The sequence below is a fragment of the Poecilia reticulata genome, linkage group LG1 (genome assembly GCF_000633615.1).
Source record: "Poecilia reticulata strain Guanapo linkage group LG1, Guppy_female_1.0+MT, whole genome shotgun sequence".
NCBI classification, from domain to species: Eukaryota; Metazoa; Chordata; class Actinopteri; order Cyprinodontiformes; family Poeciliidae; genus Poecilia; species Poecilia reticulata.
The window spans coordinates 22,534,405-22,558,167 of record NC_024331.1 but is presented as its reverse complement, the minus strand read 5'-3'; the positions used below and the strand labels follow the sequence as shown (position 1 = coordinate 22,558,167).

Below are 23,763 nucleotides of genomic sequence, written 5' to 3'. Positions count from 1 at the left end.
ATATATGTTACGGGACAGGACATATATTGGTGGTCAGGAAAATACTACAATCACACTAAGAATCAGAACAACGGCCGCAATGTTTAGCAGTTAATTCAACCATAGATAATGGTAACGTTTTAATTTAAAGAAAAGATTGAACAAGTGAGCAGTGGGTCAGCTATACTAGCCTAACTGTTGCTGGCCTGGTATCGACTTTGATAACCTTAGCATGTGCTGCGCAGTTCGGTGTGTTTTGGTTCCGTTAGCACTAAACAACCCGCCCACCACGTCATCAGTAGAGCAGCTGTTTAAATCAGCTAATCAACCGCCGCTGTGCTCAGGCGAAAACTTATTAATAATCACAATATAGACATTAAGCCTGACAACATAATGTAACAGACTGGATGTTCTGTTTTAGTGTTTTTGCTACTTTTTGTGTGAGAAATGTTTGTTTTTTGGTGTTGATTCCCCTGATCAGTAATCTCTGCTCTATCTGCTCCTCGAGCTTGTTTGTCGGTTGCCAAGGCAACGGGTCGAGAAAAGGCGGAATAAAAGTTGTTGGAGCAATTTTTTCTATATCCATTTGAATTTTGTTACTTTATTCTTAAATTTATATTTTTTGTATTATTTACAGTTTATTTGTAGCTTGATAATTGCTGATTTTATTTATTTTTTGTTTTATTATTATTATTATTATTATTATTATTATTATTATTATTATTATTATTATTATTATTATTATTATTATTATTATTTATTTTCTAAATTTAGACAGGAAGTAATGTGGATCAGTCCACTTTCTATAAGTGCAGGGGCCTGGAGAAGGACCAGCAGGCATTTGGGTTTGGGACCAATGGTTTTTAAGAGTGGTAGCATGAGAACAAATGAAAGTTTGATCTCTGTAATTGTTTGGTGAAAGAGGAAAATAAATCACCAAGAACAATCAATAAGTTTGGACATTGAACCTTGTTTTGCCTGTGTCGAGAACATGACCCCAGTGCCTTAGTAGTGGCTTGGTGGAACTTTTATTGGATGTTTGGCTTTGCAAACGGTCAGAAGTGGTTCTGTCTAGTTTGGTTCTTGACCTGTTTATCAGCTTTATTGTACCTTTATTGTGGCGCACTGCAGCCGCTGCAATTCCGAAAACAAGCGACAAAAACTGAGCTAATCCCCTGTGTTCTCAAAACGTGGTGATATTTATAACAGTTGTCAAACTACGGCTCCTACAGCATATTTAAAATAAAACGATTGACCAATATAAGTAGAAATTCGCCCTTTCTTGCATCTTGACAGAACTAACAGAAACTAAACTGTTTATAAATTTGTATCATGGAGAATTTATCACACATCAGTTTTCTAATCTTTATTTTAAGTCATATTATCTAATGACAAATGATGGCGCTACTAATATTTTCGTGACAGATTTCTCCTTGTCCTTTATTGGGATAAAATGGTTTTCTGGACACAATGAATCACATAGCGACCAATAGGTGCTGTCCAGTCCAGCAATGCATATCAATTAGCAGGAGAATGAAAGACACAAAAATAATTAACATGAATATATATACAGTATATATATACTGCCACCCCTGAAAAAGTCCCTGCCACCCTGTTGCCACCCCATAAATATTTTTCTAGATCCGCCCCTGGGCCCCGGCCAAAAAATCGGAATTGGGTCACTTCAGGCTGCAGTGTAAATGTACGCTTAGACTGATTGGGTGAAACCACAAGAGCAATAATAAGGAAGAACATGAATGTTAGCTTTCGTGTGAGACTATTTCCACTGTGCATATTGAAACATTTTAAGGTTTATATGGTTTTCGATTTAAACAGGCAGTTAGAAGCGCTTGTAGAGGGGGTTTCAAATATAGCACCTATTTGAGAACACCAAGAACATCAGATTCACTGATTGGATTTGATCTCAACTTTTCTCTTTGGATATTTGTCCCACTCAACTTTTGATTTCAGCTATGGATGAAGAATAAATGTACCTTATGCCATGCCTTACAAAAGTATTCATACTTGGTAAGCTTCCATATCCTGTGACATTAACACCAATTAGAGGGAGTATATCGTTATGAACTAAACAAAAAATGACACATTGCTTTACACAACTAGATGAAAAAAATGTGGTGGGGTCAAAGTTTGTCAAAGTTGGAGGGAAAACAAATTGAGTGAAACTTGTATAAAGGAAAAGGCTTTACATCAAGGGAAATAATGTTAAAACAGTACTCTACGTACAACGTACAACCCAAGGAGTTACACTTTTCAAGAAACAACATGCGCATTTATGATTAAATTAGTTTTCACACCTGTGTTGGGATCCTTGAGTTGAACTACTCCGAAGTTCAAACACTCGGCCTGCTTCTTAAAATCTTCCACCTCTTCATCCTTCACTGCAGTTCTCCTACCTGAGAGAGAAAACAATATCCTAGAGTTTTTTAAGAGTTTATATGAGACACATTACTGTTAAAACAAGGATGGTTCTGTGTTTAATTATTTTATTGACAGGTCTCGCTCTGCTCTGAGCAAAGATTTTTATTTATTTTTTTTGCTAAATGTTCTGTTAATACACGTCAAAGAATGAAGGAACTTGAAAGTCTTGTTTTAGTTTTAAGTAACTGTAAAAAGTATTAAAAAGATGCTGTTTTATGAGAAACATCCCTAAGAGTGCTAATCTTCTGAATGAACGGATCAGAGCTGAAGAGAGAGACAGAGCTAAATGGAGCTGGAGAGAGTTGAAAAAAATTACTATCTGCTGTTGTTTGATGTTATTTAATTTATCGAGTGACAACTGAAAACTTTTTGCTGTTTTCAGCCACAGGGATGTGGCCGGATTTTTCTAAGCTTATTTGATGTGACTTGGTGCTTTTATTCTCACTTAGAAGCTCCAGACTCCTGTGCGATAATCTTCCAGTGTACTGGACGTACAGAAGCATGCAATCTGGGCAGGAAGTCGGCAGGAGTGAGGCACGGTAGGAAAAAGGTCGCTCTGAGAACACAAACATGCACAGCATAATTAAAAAGCGTTTTTCCACCTCTGAACACAAGGTTCCATAATGTAGGTTCTGCGTAACGGTTTCTACAATGGTTGCCACCCACCCGAAAACAAAGTGTTGTTTATCACCGTTATGTTGTTATTGATTATGTGGCAAATGCCGGACCTTCAACAGGAGAAAAATGTTGTTAGGAATAAATTGTTTTAAAATTGTTAATGAACTAAAACACTGCAATTCGAGGTTTGAAATTACATTTTTGGGTGCTGAGTGGTGATGACTTCATCATTCGGAGTAATAGCCTTGACATCCACCCAGTTGGATGGTGGCGAAAATAATTGCCCAGCTGAGGCCATCGCCACAAAGTTCCATCTTCCAAGCATCTGGAAGACAAATAACTCACAAGGTTTGTGATTTGATAAATACAATCAGTCAGCATCACTGCGACAAAGAATCCGTGAAGGCGTAGATGATCTTACCTTATCTCTCTCATGGACTTGAATGGATTGGGTCATATTTTCACAGCTGATCACAGGAGCTGTCTGTCCGAGAGACAGAAGACTGAACACAACCACGGCTGCCTGAAGAGACTCCATCATGGCCGACTCGCTGTACGTGTCTGTCCTGACTTCACAGGGTGCTGTAAATTAACAAGGTTCAGGCACTGTGGACTGACAGGGGCCCCATTATTTATTTTAGTGTCGCAACAGATTAAAAAAAACAAACGTCAGTTTCAGTCAGTGGTGCCTACAAGAGCGGGAAATGTTTTGAAATGTTTCAAAAGATCAGATTAATCAGTAATGGCTTGGTTCATGATGTTTGAAGAAAAACAGCATTTCTTTCCAGCAATGACATTTAAAACCAGCGTGTTTAGTTTTAAGGAGTTTCAAAACATTCTTTTTGATTTTTTTGCACGTATTTGAGATATTTGTGGCTAAAGGGTTCAGGTTGCTTTTTCTCATCCATCCATCCATCCACCCACCCACCCATCCATCCATCCATCCATCCATCCATCCATCCATCCATCCATCCATCCATCCATCCATCCATCCATCATCCATCCATCCATCCATCCATCCATCNCCATCCATCCATCCATCCATCCATCCATCCATCCATCCATCCATCCATCCATCCATCCATCCATCCATCCATCCATCCATCCATCCATCCATCCATCCATCCATCCATCCATCCATCCATCCATCCATCCATCCATCCATCCATCCAGTGTTGTAGTGAACTGTCTTGTTTGTGTTTCAGTTACTTTTTTGTCCTGGGATTTTGTTCTCAAGATGACAGGTGTGACATTTACCGCAACTTAATATGAAAGACTGGTTGTATTCAATAGCAGCCATGTTTTTCCACTTTGAAAACTTTGAAAATTCAGACTTTCTCCATACGTTTACAGCAAAAACTAAAATTTTGCCGCCATGGTCTTGAATGGAACTGAGGTTAGATTTTTTTTTTGATAGGATTTTGACAAATGTATTTGCTTAGGTGACAAGTAAGATTTACTTTGAAATAACAAAAAGCTTAATTTGGAAAGTTGTCTCTTACCAGTTAAGGTTATATATCAAACAGATGATGGAAATTAACTGACTCTAAAACTGAAACTCATGGAGTAGAAAATTCACTTTTAACATTGATCTTTCTGAATAAACAGTGTGTAACCAAGTGAAAGAGTACAATGTGAAGCCCTGCATGTCAGGAGACTGATTAATTATATGCCCATCTTCGTTGTAACCCTGTTGTCATCATGTTGATTCCAGAAATGCTTACCATATTTGGAATTATTTTCCTGATATCCATATCTTCTGATCTAACCCCAGACCATGACAAATCCTGTTAAGAACATGAAGGAAAGTCTTTATGGATGTCACAAAGTGTCATTTGTTAAATAATGACACTTTTACTGCAAAGTTGGCACATTTAATGGACTTTCAATGCAAGATGTTCTGCCATGTTTCTGATAGTGTCATGTCAGTCTTATGCACACCCCTTCAAATTAAGTGTTATCATAATGAGTCTAACCCATAATAAAGAAATAAATCTATCGCCATTTTGGAAATAACTATATATATTCTGTACCTGAATGGTTTTCTCCTTAGCTTTGTGATGGGGGACATACTGCTCCACTTCCATCCACCTCAAAAACGTCCAAAGCATTTTCCTGAAATAAGTTCTCAGTTGTTTTAGGTAGAAAACCTAACACTGAAGTTAGCATCTGATTCAACGGGTTCCTGAACAAATCATGTGCTGACTTCAACTTTTAAGAACAACATGAAGGTGGTGATTAAACATTTCTCTGCATCCAACTCGTCCTCTGTGAAGTAGCTGGTGAACATTTCAACCAGAATAAAAAGCGAAATACGACCCCACAGACAAAAACAGTCACACAATTTTTGTTCTCCCATTTTTTTATTAGGGTGAAATATCATTTCCATACATGCTAATTTTCCACCGTTTCTCCAAAAGTGCTGAAGATTTGTGAGAACATTTCAGAAAAGGTCTCTACCGCTGCTCCACTTCTGAAAATCTCATCGATCATTTTCATGTCGCCAGCACCCATGAAACTGGTCACGTCAAAACTAGTTGAGTCTTTGGAGAGAGATGGATCTGGGCAAAAACCTGAGTGGTAGAAAATAAACAGTTTTGATTATACTCTTATGACACAAGACAATAAAAATTATACTTCATATCATCTACTTAGAGATTCAGGACTGAGTATGGAGGTGGCACACTTCTCTGACAAAACTTTGTAAATCAGAAATTTATTTGAATTTAAAGTGTCTCAGCTTTGCTTCCAAGTATAAGATGAGATTCACAGTGGAAGAAAGAATGTATTCGCTGACACAGGCTCTTAATACTGGTACATGCCTACAACCTGGGGGGTGACATTGACAAATGTATGAATGATTAACCCAACCAGACGGAGAGTTTGTACCTTGGTTTGGATCCAGGAAGGCGGCTTCTGGTAAGTTCAAACACTCCACCTGCTTCTTGAACTCCTGCAGCTCAGCAGCAGAAACCTTCGGTCTCCTGCCTGAGAGACACAGCATGCAGACGACGCACTTTTGTTAAAATATCAGCATTTTGAAGTGTCCTTAATTGATAAATGAAAGCTCTTTAAACAAAACTAACCAGATTTGTTGTAATAGTTGAGAAGTCACTCTAATATTGTTTGTGGTTTCTAGAACTAATGATAATAGTAATAATACATATATTAATAATAAGTATTATAACGTACTATTTATTCCTAAAGCATATATAAAATTACCATGCCAGTGTAATAATATACAGCATTTGTAAAGAGCAGCGTTCTATTGTACGTGACTTCATTTATAAAGTACATAAATCCTGTGATGGACTTTGGATAAATGTTTCCTCTGGGCCCCACACACACATCCACCACAAAACACACACAAGCACACACACGCACACACACCACACAAACTCAGAACTTTAGCTTGGAAAAAAACAAACAAGACTTGTTATGCAACTCATCTATCCATTAAAAACTCCACGCATCTTTTTAAAAATCTTTTTATCTGCATTTTCATTATTTTTAAAACAAAGCTTGAACTCTAACAATTATTCTGGAATTACTGGAACTCTAGAAGACTAGAAAAATAGATATGTGCAACTTTACAATGGTTTGCTTTGAACCAGAACTTACACACTGTTACTTTCCACAACTGCTGTGAAGTTGCAAAATATTCGACCAGTGTGGCTCAGTTTTCTACCTAAATTCAGTTTGTCTGATGTTTAATCCACTGAACCTGAATTATGAAAACATACGACGCATCTTTTCAAGTTTTTGGTCTTACTCAGAAGCTGTACACCTCTGTATGAACTTCTTCCAAATGTTGCGTTGTAGTACAAAACCATGCAGTCAGGACAGCCTGTTTTCAGCTGGAAACTAGTTGTGGAGTACGGGTAGGCTGCAAAAAGAATTTAAAACACGTTTGAAAATGTGTTTATCTTCAAAGAGCATGAAGGCCAACCACATTAGATATGGTGATTGAAGAAATCATTACTACCTACTTAAAGTAAAAGTGTTGTTTTCCAGGGTTGAGTTAAACGTCATAGAGAAGCATAGACCAGCCCTTTAAGAAAAAGAAAAAAATGTTAAAAAGCCTTTTCACTTAAATTACCTAATAGGCACGTCATAAATTTGTGTTGGTTTTGTATATGTCACATAAAACAAAGATAGAACCCGGAAACTGAGGGTTTAAATTACATCTTCAGGTGCATAGAACCGATCATGATGTTTTCCTCAGTAGCAGCGACGTAATTCGCCCAGAGGGTTATCCTTGACATCTCCAACAACTGTTTGGCGCTGACTACGTCCGTGCTCTCTGCTATGAGGTTCCATCTTCCGAGCAGCTGGAAAACGTCGGATGTGTGATTGCTTTCATCAACCCTACAGATACAGATAAAACCTGAAGACCTTCAGAGCTTCTTACCTGATCCCTCCCAGGGATCTGAATTCGTTTGGTTAGACTTTCACAGTTGGTCGTAGGAGCTGTCTGTCCGAGAGACAGAAGACTCAACACAGCCACAGCTACATGCAGAGACTCCATCATGGCTGACTCGCTGACTGTCGGTCGTGGCTGTACATCTGTGCTTTTGGGTATCAAGGTTCATCCCATGATACCCTAATAGCAGCTTCAATTGTTTACTTTAGTGTTCAAATAGATAAGAAAACATCAAAAAGAAAAAACAAGTCTCATCCCGTTAGAAGTTCTTGGAAAAATCCATGACTGCACACAGAAGCAGTGGTACTGGTACACTGCAGGACGAAACAAAATACACAAAGACTACGGCTTCTGGAATTGTGATTTTTATTCAAAATAACATGTAAAAAGAGGAGCAGTTTTCTTCTTCTGTTCAATTTTAGTGGATCAGAGTCCTGGCTCTCTGGGCCACACTGAATAAATCAACAAACGCTTCAGTTTCTTATATAATTGTCATGAGAAAGGAATAAAACCAGAGCACTGTTTCAGTTTATAAACATGTCAAAAAGAGAATCCAAAAATTTTCCCACTCGAAATCCCATCTTTGCCTGCAGTACCGAGTTGATTGCGCTCAGGCCCTCAGAGGGCGTGATGTCGTCAGGGCAGATTTCTGTTTTCATTAAAAAAAATTTTTTTAAAATTCAACTATTAACAATCGACATATACTGGAACATGGGGGGGAAAAAAAGCTCAGATTTTCTTACCGTTGTCTGAGTTTAACATTATAGGTGTCGGCATGTGAAGGCACTCTGCTTGTTTCTTGAGCTGCTCCAATGCAGCAGGTGAGACGCTCCTGCTTCTGCCTAAAAAATAAAACTGTTCCCTTTTAATTGCATCTTTTATTAAAGACTAAATGGATTTAATTGTAAAGCCCATGCAACACGTTTCCACTAATATTTGTGTTTCGTGTCAAAACAGAAAAAAAAAATGTTGGTAAAGTGTGTTTCTTACTAAAGATAAGCAGACTAGTGAAATTAGTTGCAGAGATGATGTCCTCTTTGGCAACCAGACAGTCAGCGCACTCTGTTGACAGGTAGACCTCTTTGAGGTAGAAAGGTTGCTCTGTGGACAGCAAACACAGCACAAAGCAGACAGCAGAGTGGATTGCATCAACATAAAGGTGCTTCATGTTCTCCCTGTTACTTCTCTTTACTTACCGATCAACATTGTGCTGTTCTCAAAGATCACGTCGTATGCTAAGCTGGAGCAAGTCCCAAGTCTATAATGTAAAAGGTATAAGATCTGATAGTTATTCCTGTGATCAGAAACTAACCGTATAAAGACCTTATATAGACATTAAACCAAAATTAGTTCTAATTCCCCCCGTGAAAACTATGAAAACTATGCTTTTGCCTCACCTGGAAGAATACTCAAGAACTCATGTGTTATCAAAGAAGATACTCTTGGTTTCCTGGTTTCTAAATGGCTCTAAAGGCAATTTAGAAATTGAGAAAAAAAAAAAAAACATTTTAAAAGTCAACGTTTCTTCAAATATTGACTTTGCGAATCCATTCGGGGCTTGTAATGGGAGTACTTGTCCATAAGCTAACCCTGTTTGGGGGTAATGGCATGGAAAAGTTGGGGAACTCCTGTTCTAGACAGATCTGCCTTCTGAACTATACTTATTTACACCAATAGTGTATATGGTTATTTAAATTGAAGGCTACTTGTATGTAGCGCTAATATCTCATGTTTTGCAAAGTAGAAGCATATCTTAGGTGGGTAACTACGTGAAGAACAGCAGTTTAAAATGAATAAATCCATATTTCTCTGTCTGCAAATATTCAGCTAACAGTGCTGTTGCGTGGGACGCTTTACATCCTCTGACTCTGGACGATATTGAGAACGTTGCTCTTGGAGGTGACATTCAGGTCCAGCCAGGTGTCAGTCATCAGGTAGGCCAGCGACCGACTTCCTGGGATGTCAGAACTCCCCCCGATGTAGTACCACCGACCCAACATCTGCAGCACACACACATCACAGTGTACAGTTGATATATGTTGGAATATAACTATTGGTGTCATTTAAGGAGTGTGCAAACCTTTTAAAATGATGAACTAGGCGATATGCAAATCGTTTCAACGGTTTCTTGGAAATAGATGTGGTGGACTGTATCATAAGGAAACTATATTAAACTATATTAAAGTGAAGAAGTGGCTAAAGTGTTACTTGTTGGGGATTTGATGAGATAAAGAATTGTGGCTATGGTTTGATTTAAAAAAAAAAAACTTTCAAGGAGATGTTGGTTTAAAGCTTAGAATACAAAATTGCAGAGATGAATCAGAAGTGACATGACTTAGTGCCAATATCTGCTATTTCTAATTTAAACTTACAAATCAATCTAAATAAAGCTCGGACCTTTCATTAACACATCAGAAATTTATTTTAGGAAAGTTGTGTTAGATTTCACACCCATTTATTAGGGAATTAATAAGCTGCAATTAGACAATCTGTTTACATGTTTAGTTTTAATTTAATAATGCTGGCAGGGACTTACTTCTTCTTTGCTGATAGCTATTGGTTTGAGTAGATCGTCACAGCGGCTCAGAGGAGCAGAAAGTCCCAGAGAGAAGAGACTCAGCAGCACAGCAGCAGCAAACTTCATCTTCATGAATAAGCTTTGAGTTTTCTTCTCACTATCCTCCTGTGTCTTAACTTTATACCTCCTTCCAGCTAACTTTTCGTCAGAAATGTACCGTCAGTGTGTCACAAATTTAGTTTCAACAGTGTCCCTTCTGGGTGAAACCTACAGGCGGTGTAACCAAGGTAAAAGGTTAGAGAGAGAAAACAGATGTTGGCCTTTTTTTTGAGGGCGATTGATCAGATCACATGGAAGAGAGAGAGTTGAAGATAGAGACACGTGTACAAAACTGTTGGTACCCTTCTGCTGGTGACTGAAAAGCCCACACTGGTCACTGAAATAACTTGAAACTGAGAAAAGTAATGATAAATAAAATGTTCCTGAAAGTTAACAAATGAAAATCAGACATTGCTTTTGAAATGTAATTCAGCAGATCCATATAAAAATAATAAATAAAATTACAGACAAGCATGTTAAAGGTAAAGACTATAAGACCATCTCCAGGCAGCTTTATGCTCCTATTACTGCAATTATTCACAGATTTAAGGTCCACAGGACTGTAGTCAACCTCCTTGGCGACAGGAGGAAAAATGACACACTGAAATGTTAAAAGTTCAGAACCTGCAAAGAAAATTTCAAGTCAAACAACTGTCTCTACTACTCTTCTACTTTTGCCAAATGTTCAAGTAGCTAAAATGACTCCTGAAAAAAAACCCCAACTCATTCAGACTTCTGTTTTAAAATTAAATCACAGAGGCACTATTTCAGAGTTGCACATGCTAACAAAGAGAAAAAAAATCCACAAGGGGAACTGAAGCATAAAACACCCCAAACTCTGAACAGCAATAGATTTCAAACACAGCACTTTTATGTGTTCAAGCAAAAACATTTTGCATTTTAGTAAAATCCCAGCTCTGACATCACCAGCTGAACTCTAAAAATCACTTAAACCAGTGCTGAAATCGCTTAACGGTTAAAGATTTACACAACATATCAGGTATTCACATGAAGTTGAGAAAAGAACATTCTCACGTGTTCGATGTTCAACAGGAACATAGCGACTTGGAAAAACATACTTCTAAAAACCTGATTTGGAAAAATACTCTCACCAACACACCAGTAATGATTTTTTTTTTCTGCAGGTGAAAGGCGCTCCACTGAGGGTCCCCTAAAGAATCATTTCTTTAGGTTTAAAACACAGAGAACTGGAACAGTAACCAGTAAATGTCAATGTCAATTATTAACAATGGATTTTAGTACTTAGTCCATCCATCCATCCATTTTCTTCCGCTTATCCGGGGTCGGGTCGCGGGGGCAGCAGCTTCAGAAGGGAGGCCCAGACTTCCCTCTCCCCAGCCACTTCTTCCAGCTCCTAAGGGGGAATCCCAAGGCATTCCCAGGCCAGCCGAGAGACGTAGTCCCTCCAGCGTGTCCTGGGTCTTCCCCGAGGCCTCCTCCCGGTGGGACGTGCCCGGAACACCTCACCAGGGAGGCGTCCAGGAGGCATCCTTACCAGATGCCTCAACTGGCTCCTCTCGACGTGGAGGAGCAGCGGCTCTACTCTGAGTCCCTCCCGGATGACCGAGCTTCTCACCCTATCTCTAAGGGAGAGCCCAGCCACCCTGCGGAGGAAACCCATTTTAGCCGCTTGTACCCGTGATCTCGTTCTTTCGGTCATGACCCAAAGCTCATGACCATAGATGAGGGTGGGAACGTAGATCGGCCGGTAAATCGAGAGCTTCGCTTTTTGGCTCAGCTCTCTCTTCACCACGACGGACCGGTACAGCGCCCGCTTCACAGTAGACGCTGCCCCAATCCGCCTGTCGATCTCCCGCTCCCTTCTTCCCTCATTCGTGAACAAGATCCCCAGATACTTAAACTCTTCCACTTGAGGCAGGACGACCCCCCTGACCCGGAGAAGGCACTCTACCCTTTTCCGGCTCAAGACCATGGCCTCGGATTTGGAGGCACTGAGCCTCATCCCGGCCGCTTCACACTCGGCTGCGAACCGCTCCAGTGAGAGCTGCAGATCACGTTCCGATGAAGCCAACAGGACCACATCATCCGCAAAAAGCAGAGATGCGATCCTAAGGCCACCAAAACAGATCCCCTCAACACCTCGGCTGCGCCTAGAAATTCTGTCCATAAAAGTAATGAACAGAATCGGTGACAAAGGGCAGCCTTGGCAGAGTCCAACTCTCACCAGAAACGAGCCCGACTTACTGCCGGCAATGCGGACCAGACTCTGACACCGGTCATACAGGGACCTGACAGCCCGTATCAAAGGGCCCGGTACCCCATACTCCCGGAGTACCCCCCACAGGGCCCCCCGAGGGACACGGTCGAACGCCTTCTCCAAGTCCACAAAACACATGTAGACTGGTTGGGCGAACTCCCATGCACCCTCCAGGACCCCGCTGAGGGTGTAGAGCTGGTCCAGTGTTCCACGACCAGGACGAAAACCACACTGCTCTTCCTGAATCCGAGGTTCGACTATCCGACGGACCCTCCTCTCCAGGACCCCTGAATAGACCTTACCAGGGAGGCTTAAGAGTGTGATCCCCCTGTAATTGGAGCACACCTTCCGGTCCCCCTTTTTAAACAGGGGGACCACCACCCCAGTCTGCCAGTCCAGGGGAACTGCCCCCGATGTCCATGCGATATTGCAGAGTCGTGTAAGCCAACACAACCCTGCAACATCCAGAGCCTTAAGGAACTCCGGGCGGATCTCATCCACCCCCGGGGCCCTGCCACCGAGGAGCTTTTTGACCACCTCAGCGACCTCGTCCCCAGAGATTGGAGAGCCCAGCCCAGAGTCCCCATGCTCAGCTTCCTCAACAGAAGGCATGTTGGTGGGATTGAGGAGGTCTTCGAAGTATTCCGCCCACCGGCCCACAACGTCCCGAGTTGAGGTCAGCAGCGCACCATCCCCACTATAAACAGTGTTGGTGCTGCACTGCTTCCCCCTCCTGAGACGCCGGATGGTGGACCAGAATCGCCTCGAAGCCGTACGGAAGTCTGTCTCCATGGCCTCTCCAAACTCCTCCCACGCCCGAGTTTTTGCCTCAGTGACAACCAGAGCCGCATGCCGTTTCGCCCGCCGGTACCCATCAGCTGCTTCTGGAGTCCCACAGGCCAAAAAGGCCCGGTACTTAGTTTTTAAGAAAAATACTTTTTGAAGAGGAAACTAAGCATTAGAATAAGGAAGAAAGGAGATTTTAAATTTTAATTGCTTGTTGTTCTGGGTGTGAGATGGTCCTTCCAGTTTATTTTAAAACTGCTGATATATTTTGGATTTATGCACAAACATCATGGTGTGAAGAACATTTAAAAAAAAAGAAATCCAGGGAACAGAAGTTGTCTGAACAACTGCTCCTCTGCTGATGGTTAAACTGGTTTGAGAAAAGGTAGTAGCTCAAATAGCCGTTTGTTAAAACCAAGGTATGCAAAATATCATCTCTGAATTCATAATGGAAATAGCTGGACTACAGCAGCAGAAACCCCATTTGATGCCACTCCCACTAAGGACAGAAAACTTAGGTTGTGGATCACACAATTCCCAATAACAGACTAACCAGGAAAACTTTTTCTAAAAAGTCTTGACATTTGCTGCGATATAAAATAAATTAAAAAAAGTATTTCTGTGTTGTGAAGCTCTTGGTCATCCATAACAAGCATAAAACACGGTGAGTAGACATTTAACATTTTGTCCAACACCTAATAAATAAACAGACAAAGGCGACTTATCAAAAGTGTTTTTAATGGAACTTAACAGACAGCACTTTTTTTTTTTTTTTAGATGTCTTAATTTGGGACGAGAACAAAAGGATATCAAACCAACAATAGAAAAAGGTCGTATCAGACTGATGGTCCTGAATATACAATGAAATCTGTGAGCACGACCTAACTGCTGCCGTCGAGCTCTGACGGGAGGTTTGGGCCAGGATGGAGGTGGGTGAAGAAACTACCGTCTACAGGGGGAAGATAAGAAGGATGAGCAGCTCTCCCTTCAGCTCCCGCTCTCCTCCATCTATTCTGAAGTGATGGTGAAGTTTAACAAGAGGATGCAGGGAAACCGATGGAGAGCAGAACGACATGATGTATTGATCTCATCCCCTTCCCCAGCATGAGGACGCATTGAGGACAAAGCAGGAGCTGGTCGACGCTACTCCATAGCCTCCTGGTTCTCCTGATCTGCACCCATATCCTCACTAGCCTCTTTGCCCTCCTTGCTCCTCTTACTCTTCTTGTGTTTGTGTCTCCTGTGGCTGTCGCCCTCCTCGCTGTCGTGTCTCCGTCGACTGCTGCTGCTGCAAGAAACAGGAGGAGGACACAGTGAAACGAGGGCAAAAGACAGGAGGAAGGAAGAGAAATCAGAGATGAACAAAGATAGGTGAATGATCAATAAGACAACAGCGGGAGAGGGGACAAGAGGACAAAGAGGAGGCATGATGGGGAATTGATCAAGGAGGAGGTATCTGTCAATTAGGAGAGAGAAAGATGAGAAATAAACAGAAATTCTATTTTTGCCAAGCCTTTCAGCTCAAACTTTTCAGATATTTTTAAAAGAGCTTCGACTGACACAAAGTTTAATCTACTGCAAGTGTCGGTAAATATTAAATCTACATAGTTTTATTGAAAAAGCAAAAGAATCGGCTCGCAAGATGCATGAAAGACAGAAGCTAAGAAAGAGAAATATTAGAGACGCAATCAGGTTTTTACGGAGCCCCTTAGAGGGTATGGGGAAAATTTCTATTTTGCATTCCCTCGCAATATGCTTACTGCAATATCGGCTGGTCAATATACATTGAGAATTTATAGATCCTCAGTGAAAACTTCATTATTAACTCTTTGGTGCAAAAAAATGATTGAAAATTGACTTATTCACTGCACGTGTATGTCTGTTTGTGTAAGGTTGAGATGGAACTGCACATGAAAACGGCCCTTTAAACCATTCAGTCAACCAACACAAAAGGGACAATTAAAACGGTTTCATTACACCGTGATCAAAACTCAGAAATAATCCAAATTGTTTGAATGTGTTTTTTATTTCTTTCCTTCTTACGAAAAGTTTCCGCTTACATCATAGGTTGTGGTGAATTTCTATCCTAAAAAAGAAAATATAAAACTTCAGATGTTTCACAACAAAATATTAACAAAGTTTTTCCACGCATGTTAATATTTCGTTGTGAAACATTAACATGCATGGAAAAACTTTACAAAAGCCTTATATTATGGCAGAAAGTGCGATGGCCACCGTAAGAAAGGCTTATAGTATTTAAATGTGCTGCATGAACTGATTAGTATATTATTGAGAGAAGGCAAAACCTATAGTGAGGTAACGCAAAAGAAAAAAAAATCCTTAGGACATCCGTCTTTGTTTAATTTACATAATGTGTTTTGCTTGGTAATTATTCACTTTTCTTTTCAAATAAGAAAAGTGAATAACCTTTTCTTATTGGTTCTCAACCTGTTTTATTTACCAGTTAAGTGAAAGTAATTCACTTATCAATAATATCCTAATTTATTATTTACCCATTAAAACAAAAAATCTAAACTTTTTATTAGTTCCACAAACACATCAGAAAACATCACTTTGCATTCAGTTTTGAGTTTAGATAACCTCACATTAAAGTTAGGGACGCCAATGCTTTCATGCATAAAGAATTTGCTTTCTGCTGGATTCAGAGCTGCAACTTTAAGTGAATAACCTTTTCTTATTTGTTCACAACCTGCTTTATTTACCAGTTAAAATAAAACAAAATCAGAACCAATTTGATTGGATCAGACATTAGGACAAAAATTGCAGCTTGCAGGTGAAAATATAAAGGTAGCCAGGAAACCATATCAGTAAAACTCTGATCTGAACCCATAAAGTTTAGGAATGAACAGCTGTTCCTGAGAAAGACTGTAATAAAGAAGGATTCAGGTTTACAATCTGAAAAATTGTTTTTTAAGATGTTGTTCTTATGCAGCGAAGAAACAAGGAAAAGTAGCATCTGAATGAAGAAGGATGAATTTAAAAAGTGCTACTGTAAACCAGTTAGCTCGTTATGAGTGTGTGCTGGTGTACCTGTGAGAGGACTTGCGACGTCCCTCCTCTTTCTCTCGGTGCCGCCTCTCTCTGTGTCTCTCCTCTTTTTCTCGGCTTGCCCGGTCACGATGGCGCTCCCCGTAACCACGTTCTTGGTACTCACGGTAGCGATACCGCTCCTCATCACTATGGCAACAGATTGAGAATTATCATCCATCTGGATGAAAATTGTTCATCGAAATTGTGCATTTACTCATCTACATGGTTTCTAAAGTGATATTAAAGACACTTTTCTATATGACGGTGACAATCAAGCACTTATCTCCATCTAAAGCCTGAGCTAGAATGATTACATGACAGTGAAGCCCCCCCACCCCACAGGTCGTTCTCCAGAAGAATACACACCATTGTTGTATCTGTCCTTCTGACCTGGTGTAGCTCATGGTTGAGGGGCTGTGCTCCCTCTCTCGCTCGCGCTCATGCGTTCGCTCTCTGGGCCGGTCCCGCTCCTTGTCTCTCTTGTCTTCCCGACGGGAATAATAGTCCCAAGGTTTGCTGTTGTCCACCATGGGGGGCCACGGAGGAGGCACGCCTCCAGTTAAGGGTGGAGGGTAAGCACCTGGAAAGGAAAAGGAGACGAGAGTTTGATGGAAATTAGATCCCGAAAACTGCAACACAAACGAAACACTGAGCTCCTTTAAATCAAGGCTAAACCTCCCCACCACTTCCTTTTAGAATTGCTCTAGTTAATAATAATTGCAACTTTAATCAATACATTTGATGTATATTTGATGATGATTTTGATGATGTGACAAAATGTAATGCCAATTGCTAGTTTCATAACTGGTTACTATATTATGTTTTTATCATGTGAAGCACTTTGAACTGCCTTGTAGCAGAAATGTGTTATACAAATAAACTTAACCTTTATTCAGTTAATTATTTTTGATAGTTTTCTTATCATGTGATAAGGAGAATGCCAATAAAAATGTTTTACCTTGAGGAAACGGGTACGGTGGGACAGAGCGACCATCGTAGCCTCCAGGATGGCTGTTATGGAAACACAGAGAAGACACTGTGTTAGTAAATTGAATTAATTACAACACTTTATTAAACATCCAGTTCTTTATTTAAAAGTATTCTGACACAAAGTAAAAAAAAAATAAAAAATAAAAAAAAAAGTAGATTAAAGCTGCAGTATGTAATTAAAAAAAAAAAGAGTTTTCTACATATTTGTAAAACTGTCACCATGTCCTTACAGTAACAAGATGAGCCATAATCAGGGGAAGAAAAAAAAATAAAATAAAACACTTGGTCAGAAACAATCAACCAAAGAAACAAGGAGGATTTTAGCGCTGTCAATCAACTTTGTGAATACGCTGCTCACACTCTCAACCTGGTTATCTCCTGCGGTACAACTCCTTACCCACAACAGAGCCATGCCATGACTACAAAGGCCACCATTGACGACAACAGCTTTCACGTTATTCAATGCCATATTGGAAGAAAACATAACTTCAGAGTTCACTGACTTTAATTGAAAACATGTTTACATAACTGAGAGCACATGACAAGTAGAAACATTAACCCCAGATTGTTCAATGCAGCTGCCATCAGGGCGAGTGTTGTCATGGACGTTACCTATCCATTGGGGGAATTAGAGAAGGTGGAGGGCCGCTTGTTGGAGGGTGAAAACCAGGAGGAGGAACTGTGATGGGCAATCCTGTGAGGTGGAACAAGGTGGAAGAAATACGCATACTCAAAGCAACCAGTTTTCACAAAAAAAAACAAAAAAACAACAGAATTATAGGAGAAACTGAACTCACTGGGTGGAGGTATAAGAGGAGGTGCAGTGCTGACGTTTGGTGGAGGAGGGAGGAAAGGAGGCGGGGGTATGTTCGGAGGAAGTGGTCCAGGGGGGAAGAAGGTGGGAATCTTGGCTGCGGCTGGTTCAGCTTCTGATGTTGAGTGTTCAGATATCACCTGTGCAACAACAGACAGCAGAGGGCGCTGTTAGCATGTCGCTCAGGTCTTTGAGAAGAAACTTGTTTCAGTTGCTTCTGTACCTGGATGTTGTTGCCCTCTAGATTGTGTCTGCGTCGTCCCTCAACCCTGCTGATCGTGGCCGTCTGTCCACCAATCACATCAATAGTACCACTTGTCTTCCTACAGTCAGAATATTTAAAAAACATTTGAGCCAAAGCAGAAACCAAAACAACAATGATTTATTACTTCTTGCAAAAAAGAAAACCCCATCAAGATGAATGATGATGGAATAAAACATGGAAATATGATGTTTAGTTGACAAGAAACATACCAAAAATCTTTAGCTACATCATAATTAAACTAATCAAACTATTAAGTCTAAACATTATTAGGTTAAAAAAATAAAATAAAATTGCAAATCAGCTATTTTTTATTTCTCAAGAACAAAATGATGCTCATCAATAAAAATAAACCAAAATTTACAGAACCTCAATACGTCAGGTGTTTCTCTCATAATGAACAAAAATAAGCCACTTTTAAATGTCAAAAACAAATACCACATTGACGTTTAGCTTAGTTTTTGTAATTCTATTTTTCCAAGCCTTTCCTCCTTTCTTTCTGCTTCTAAAGACAGATTAAAATATTTTCTAATGTTTTCAATTTATTGTTGAAACTACTCTGCATTGGAAACAGTGTTGCCTCATATTAGTCTTCTCTGGGGGCCATTTGGAAAAATAAATGTTCTGCTGCTCAAATTTTTATAGAACATTTACAGGTAATGAATAATGTCGATTTATTATTTAATAAGTTGCAATATCTACAAAATCTCTAAACTTTTATATGTTTAGTTAACAAAAAAGTGGATTTTATGGGTTTTTATGAATGGGTATAATTTTGATTCTTTTGCCTTTTTTTTATTTGTTTTTATATGTATTCCCTAGTTTTACAAACAATAAGTTAAATAGCAAAAGCCTAAAAGAACTGTACACAATATGTTATGCAAGCTTAGTTTAGCTTTATTTTATGCATTTATGTGACTGACTTCTTGTTATAATGTGACATAATTTGTATTACCTCCAAAGGAATTTGCCAACTATAATTACTCCAAGAAATGTGATTTCAGATACTCTTATTGCAGCAGCTATTAGCTTCAAGGTAATTAATCAAACCTGCATTTAACCAGGATAGAAAACTAATTGAAAGCATTTTGTTTTTGCAGCTAGGAACATTAAAGTACAGATGTTACCTGGTGATCTGACTGACAGCAGACTTGTACAGGCTGACAGGAGACGTAAAGTCTGTCTTGGAGGTGTGAACAACCAAACTGGATACATCCTTTTCATTTCCTGTTCTGCCCTGCTGAACCTTTGCAGACAGCCAGAGGAAATCATAATTAGCTAAAGATTTTCACAGTTCGTACTGTCAGTGTAACTGATGAATCTGAGTAAACTGGTAGAGGAACAAATGTCATACAGAGATCTTGCTGGTCACTGAGCCAATTGTAGAGACCTCCAGGCCCATTCGCAGCCTCTTCTGTTTCTCACAGTAAGCCTTCCAGGTGTCCTCATTAAAACCATAGTTGAAATAGTCTGACAGATCGGCTCCTGCAAACCGAATCACAAAGACACTTTCTGTGAATTACAGCACTAATAAACCTGGGAAAGTAAACAGGGATACGCATTTCAGCTTGGTTTATTATGTGGCTGTAATAAAATATAAAGTGTATTTGAAAATGGATTAAGTTTACAATCACATTTGAAGGCAGCATAGACAACTATAATGTGAGCACTGATCCGTTTTCCCTGAAATTACAGTCTGAATTATTTTAGCAAAACATGTGGCTGTAATATTTTAGATGATTATTGTGATGAATCTCTCGATTGCATTTGATTTTTCCACACTGTTCTTTTACATCATTACAATAGTCCTTTCAACCAGTCATACATCACAGAAGCAGGGAGAAGCTGAGTGCATATAAAATTAAAGAATAACTTTCCAAGTATAGCCCTCTGCAAATATGATATTGTGGTGATCATTGTGATTTGAGAAAGTTCAACAGACCTGGCTTCCTCCAGGGTTTCTCTTCAAAGCTCTCCATGTCCACCTCCAGCACAGGAACGCCATTAATGCTTCCTGGTGCATCCAGATCCACGCCCTTCACCTTTGTGGTTACTGGAAATAAAAACAACATCTTAAAGGCTGTTTTCACAGAAAGAAAAGAGGTAAAACTGGTTTTACCTCTTTTCAGGTTAACTACAGAACCTGAAAGTAGCTTAACCTTTCTGCAGGTTAAACTACAGAAGGGTGCCAACCTTGTCCATAAGGTCTGGATCCTGTTGTCTTTATGTTGAGGTTAACAGGGGGGGTGCCATATGTCCTGAAGAGAGAGAAAGAGAAAAAGACATGATAATGTGAGATTATGCTGTTTTCCTGGAGGACATTTTAATATTGGTGAATGCTGATAATCATATGACTTGAAATAAGAAACTAAATTAGTTGTGTATAAATTGGATGTTTGTGGCTCTGCACTACATAAACACACTAAACAGAGATGAAATAATAGTAAGTGTGAACATCTTTCTGTTTGGAGCTCACAGCAAACACACGCATGCCCTCATTATAAAGTCTATACAGCTCCATTATTTTCAGCAACAGTAAGGCTTTCTTATTATTTTAATTAAAAAGTTGCTTCTAACTTTTTAGATGCAACTTCTAAAAAGTTAGAAGCAACTTTTTAGAAGCAACTTTTAGTAGTTGTTGAAACAACTAACGCCTGACAGGAACGACACAGTTCAGTTCACCATTTTATGTTCTGGCTTATTCAGGAGAGCGTTTTCACCAGTTGAACTCTCACTGGGAAGGCGGGGTGAAACCCAAAATTCTAACATGGCATCCATTGGTGCTACAGCAAACGCATCGCACTGGAAAGATTTGTACTTGAAGCAAGCAGTGGCCGCACTGCACCCACTCACACCATACCGCTCAGAAGAAACGAGGCATCGGTTGCTATTTTTTAAAAGACTCTTTATCTTCTAAAGCTTTTAGGTTGCATTTAACAAGCATTGCAAAATATATTTTAATATATAGAGCCTGAATGCATGGTACTTATTTAATTAGCCACAACGTGAACATTGTGTAATGATAAGTTTGCAATGTAGTGCATAAGAAGCCGCTGTCCAAAAATCTCCTTCAAGATTTGACTCCCTCAAACAGAAAATTATATGAAGTTGCTACTGAATGCTGATTGGATCTAGGTTTTATTTTCATTAACTTCAGAGCTTCCTTTTCCATATTTTATGTTACAAATTAACTCCAGTGTGAATTGCATTCAATTTTCCCTCAAAACTCTACACACAACACCCTATAGTGACAAGAAAAATTCTTATTTTAAATTTATTTCTGTAAATATATTAAAACTAAAAAAAAAATAAAATAAAAAATCAATGTATGCATTCACAGCCTTTGCCATGAAGCTCAAAATGAGGTTTAGCTGCATGTCGTTTCCAAAAATAATCTTGAGATGTTTTTGCAGCTTAGCTTAAACATAAATCCTCTTGAAAATATTCTAAGGAAAACCTACGTGTATTGCGGTGCTCCAGTTTTGATGTCACCAATGGTGACTCGGACATCGTCGTCGTCATCATCGCTGTCGCTGTCGCTCTCCACATCCTCGCCTGCAGCTTCACCTTGGGACTGAAAGCCCAGAAAAAAAGCGACACATGTAAAGCCATGAATGTTAATGCGAGGTCAGAAAGAAAAAAACAACAACAGTATCAGAAAGGTGAACAACAGAACAAAAGAGAAGGATGTGCCAGGATGTGAAGAGGTTACGTACCTCGGAGACCACTCCGTTGCCCGTAGCGTGTACATCAACAACAGCAGCAGCATCGTCTGTTGAAGTCTCAGCAGGTGCACTGCAGGTGTAAAACATAATCAGACACCATCATTAAAAATTAAACAACCAATGTGTTCTTAATGGATAGAGTTTTGAAAAGGACAAGATAATGATAGGTTAACTATTTCTTCCTCCCTGAATTTTACTTGTTGCAAAAAAATTCTGTTGAAATGCTTAAACTACAGCGTTTTGTACAATCTGTGAATCAGCTTTCTCCAACCCCAGACCTCGACTGCAGGTTTCCTGTAACTTTTGGAAGCATCTCTGCATATTAAGCCTCTGCAAGTCAGTGAATTAAATAAATGATTAATAGAAAGAAGATAATTCGGCCATTTGATGCAGGTGTGTGGAGCGGGGTGGATCCAAAACGTTGCAGGTCAGTGGCGCTAAAGAACAGGAGTTGCAAACTCCTGCTGTAGATGATGGCGGCATGACTGATCCTGGTGTAAATACAGAGGTTTGAACCAGTAATATAACAAAAGCATCAATCTGAGATTTTGCCCTTGCGAAAGGAAATCTTAGATTTAAAAAATCTTATCTAATCCCTCGACTGTGTAAGTAGCAGTTTGTGAATGCACCAACCCACAATGATGTTCCTCTAGAGTAGAGTTTGTTACCTGGCAGCAGCATCTAGCTTGGGTTCTTCATCTTCCTCTTTGCTTTCTGACTCATCTGAAATACAGAACAAACAACAGTTTAGCTAATAAAATTACAGCAGTATTCTAAAAAATTAACTTATAACAGCAAAAGACAGAGACTATTTATCATAATACGGTACAATCCTATATATTGTTTAGTTTCAAAGCATGCTTCTGTTGTTGATGCTAAAGGCCCGAAGACCAAATCAAACAGTCAATGCTAGTTAGCTTCCAGGCTAATGTTCCGTTATTCTCACAGAACGGAGAGGTAATTACTGCTTAACGCTTCGTTATCAGAGCTGCAGAGAAACCACAACGCGTCTCTAATAGATAAAGGGAGTTGTTTCTAGTTGTTTTTACCTCCATAAAGCCATTCCTCCTCTTCGTCACCGGCGCTGGCGTCAGTGGTAGCTGTTTTGTCCGCCTCCTCCCCGGACATGTTGAGCTAACGTGCAGTTTAAACCAACAGCAGCCGAAGCAACAAGTCCCAAGTACGCTTAGTAACGCAAAAATACGAGCGATATTTATCCCTGAAACGGGAAAGTGTAGTTAAGAACCTAAAATATTACTTCTTACATTCATATTAAACCTCTGGAAGTCAGCGAGACGCCCGGAAGAAGCTGCGGGGCCCGCTAAGGTCAGAGAACTGGAGCTGAAAATCACAGCGACCCCAGCTGGACAAAAATAACTACTACTGCTTCAGGTTAGTTTGTTACCGGATAAAAGGATAGTTTGGTACAGTAAAAAGTACTCACAATCTCTGCTTAAGTAGAAGTACAAATACCTGAAAAATGTTCTAGTAAAAGTAAAAGTACAGGTTGAACTGTTTACTCAATTAAAAATAAAAAGTTTTGAAATGTACAAAAAGTAGAAAGTAATTTTCACCTTCAAGAACACAGAATCACTTTTGATAAGTCTAAAATACTTAAAAAGTTCTAGTCATACAAAATACTTTATTTTTTTCTTCTGTTGACAAAATGAATAAACTCTCCGTAACAGCGTGGATATACTGGAACAGCAGTTCTAAGAACAAGCCAGTTATATGTAAATAAACAATTTTCAGTATTTTCTTCAATTATCTGCTAGATTGTGTTTTTTGAATAAAATACCTCGTAAACATACTGAACTTTG

The 23,763-nt window shown here is 39.6% G+C and overlaps 4 protein-coding genes across 5 annotated transcripts in view; all 4 read right to left on the bottom strand.

Moving 5' to 3' along the window:
• The window catches only part of LOC103468904 (uncharacterized), a 5,010-nt gene extending 1,378 nt beyond the window's left edge, over positions 1-3,632 (bottom strand). The window contains exons 1-5 of the mRNA XM_008416292.2: positions 3,458-3,632; positions 3,234-3,361; positions 3,085-3,146; positions 2,864-2,974; positions 2,295-2,393 (exon numbers count right to left, since the gene is read on the bottom strand). Of these exons, the coding sequence (XP_008414514.1) occupies positions 2,295-2,393; positions 2,864-2,974; positions 3,085-3,146; positions 3,234-3,361; positions 3,458-3,577 (520 nt within the window). The 5' untranslated portion in view covers positions 3,578-3,632. The remainder of the gene's footprint in view (positions 1-2,294; positions 2,394-2,863; positions 2,975-3,084; positions 3,147-3,233; positions 3,362-3,457) is intronic.
• Positions 3,633-5,380: 1,748 nt separating this feature from the next.
• Positions 5,381-7,621, bottom strand: LOC103468914 (uncharacterized). The gene is made up of 6 exons (XM_008416301.2): positions 7,448-7,621; positions 7,222-7,367; positions 7,026-7,087; positions 6,809-6,922; positions 5,926-6,024; positions 5,381-5,609 (listed from the first exon to the last, which is right to left on the bottom strand). Exons 1-6 carry the CDS (start codon positions 7,565-7,567, stop codon positions 5,431-5,433), a joined length of 720 nt encoding a protein of 239 aa, XP_008414523.1. The 5' UTR covers positions 7,568-7,621; the 3' UTR covers positions 5,381-5,430.
• Positions 7,622-7,808: 187 nt separating this feature from the next.
• On the bottom strand, positions 7,809-10,284 carry LOC103468923 (uncharacterized). The gene is made up of 6 exons (XM_008416312.2): positions 9,996-10,284; positions 9,317-9,459; positions 8,656-8,717; positions 8,450-8,560; positions 8,203-8,301; positions 7,809-8,108 (listed from the first exon to the last, which is right to left on the bottom strand). Exons 1-6 carry the CDS (start codon positions 10,107-10,109, stop codon positions 7,984-7,986), a joined length of 654 nt encoding a protein of 217 aa, XP_008414534.1. The 5' UTR covers positions 10,110-10,284; the 3' UTR covers positions 7,809-7,983.
• A 3,538-nt stretch (positions 10,285-13,822) lies between these two features.
• On the bottom strand, positions 13,823-23,290 carry fip1l1b (FIP1 like 1b (S. cerevisiae)). 2 transcript variants are annotated; one of them, XM_008416334.2, is made up of 15 exons: positions 22,993-23,290; positions 22,612-22,666; positions 21,935-22,013; positions 21,680-21,792; positions 20,412-20,476; positions 20,161-20,271; positions 19,573-19,703; positions 19,346-19,464; positions 18,180-18,279; positions 17,940-18,096; positions 17,755-17,836; positions 17,111-17,163; positions 16,543-16,732; positions 16,153-16,299; positions 13,823-14,389 (listed from the first exon to the last, which is right to left on the bottom strand). In XM_008416334.2, the coding sequence occupies exons 1-15, from the start codon at positions 23,069-23,071 to the stop codon at positions 14,245-14,247; spliced, it is 1,626 nt and encodes a 541-aa protein (XP_008414556.1). In that variant the 5' UTR covers positions 23,072-23,290; the 3' UTR covers positions 13,823-14,244. The 2 variants fall into 2 exon arrangements, with proteins under 2 accessions (XP_008414556.1, XP_008414547.1); XM_008416325.2 differs by having other exon boundaries at positions 13,826-14,389; positions 16,519-16,732; positions 22,993-23,289.
• Between the last annotated feature and the right edge of the window lie 473 nt (positions 23,291-23,763).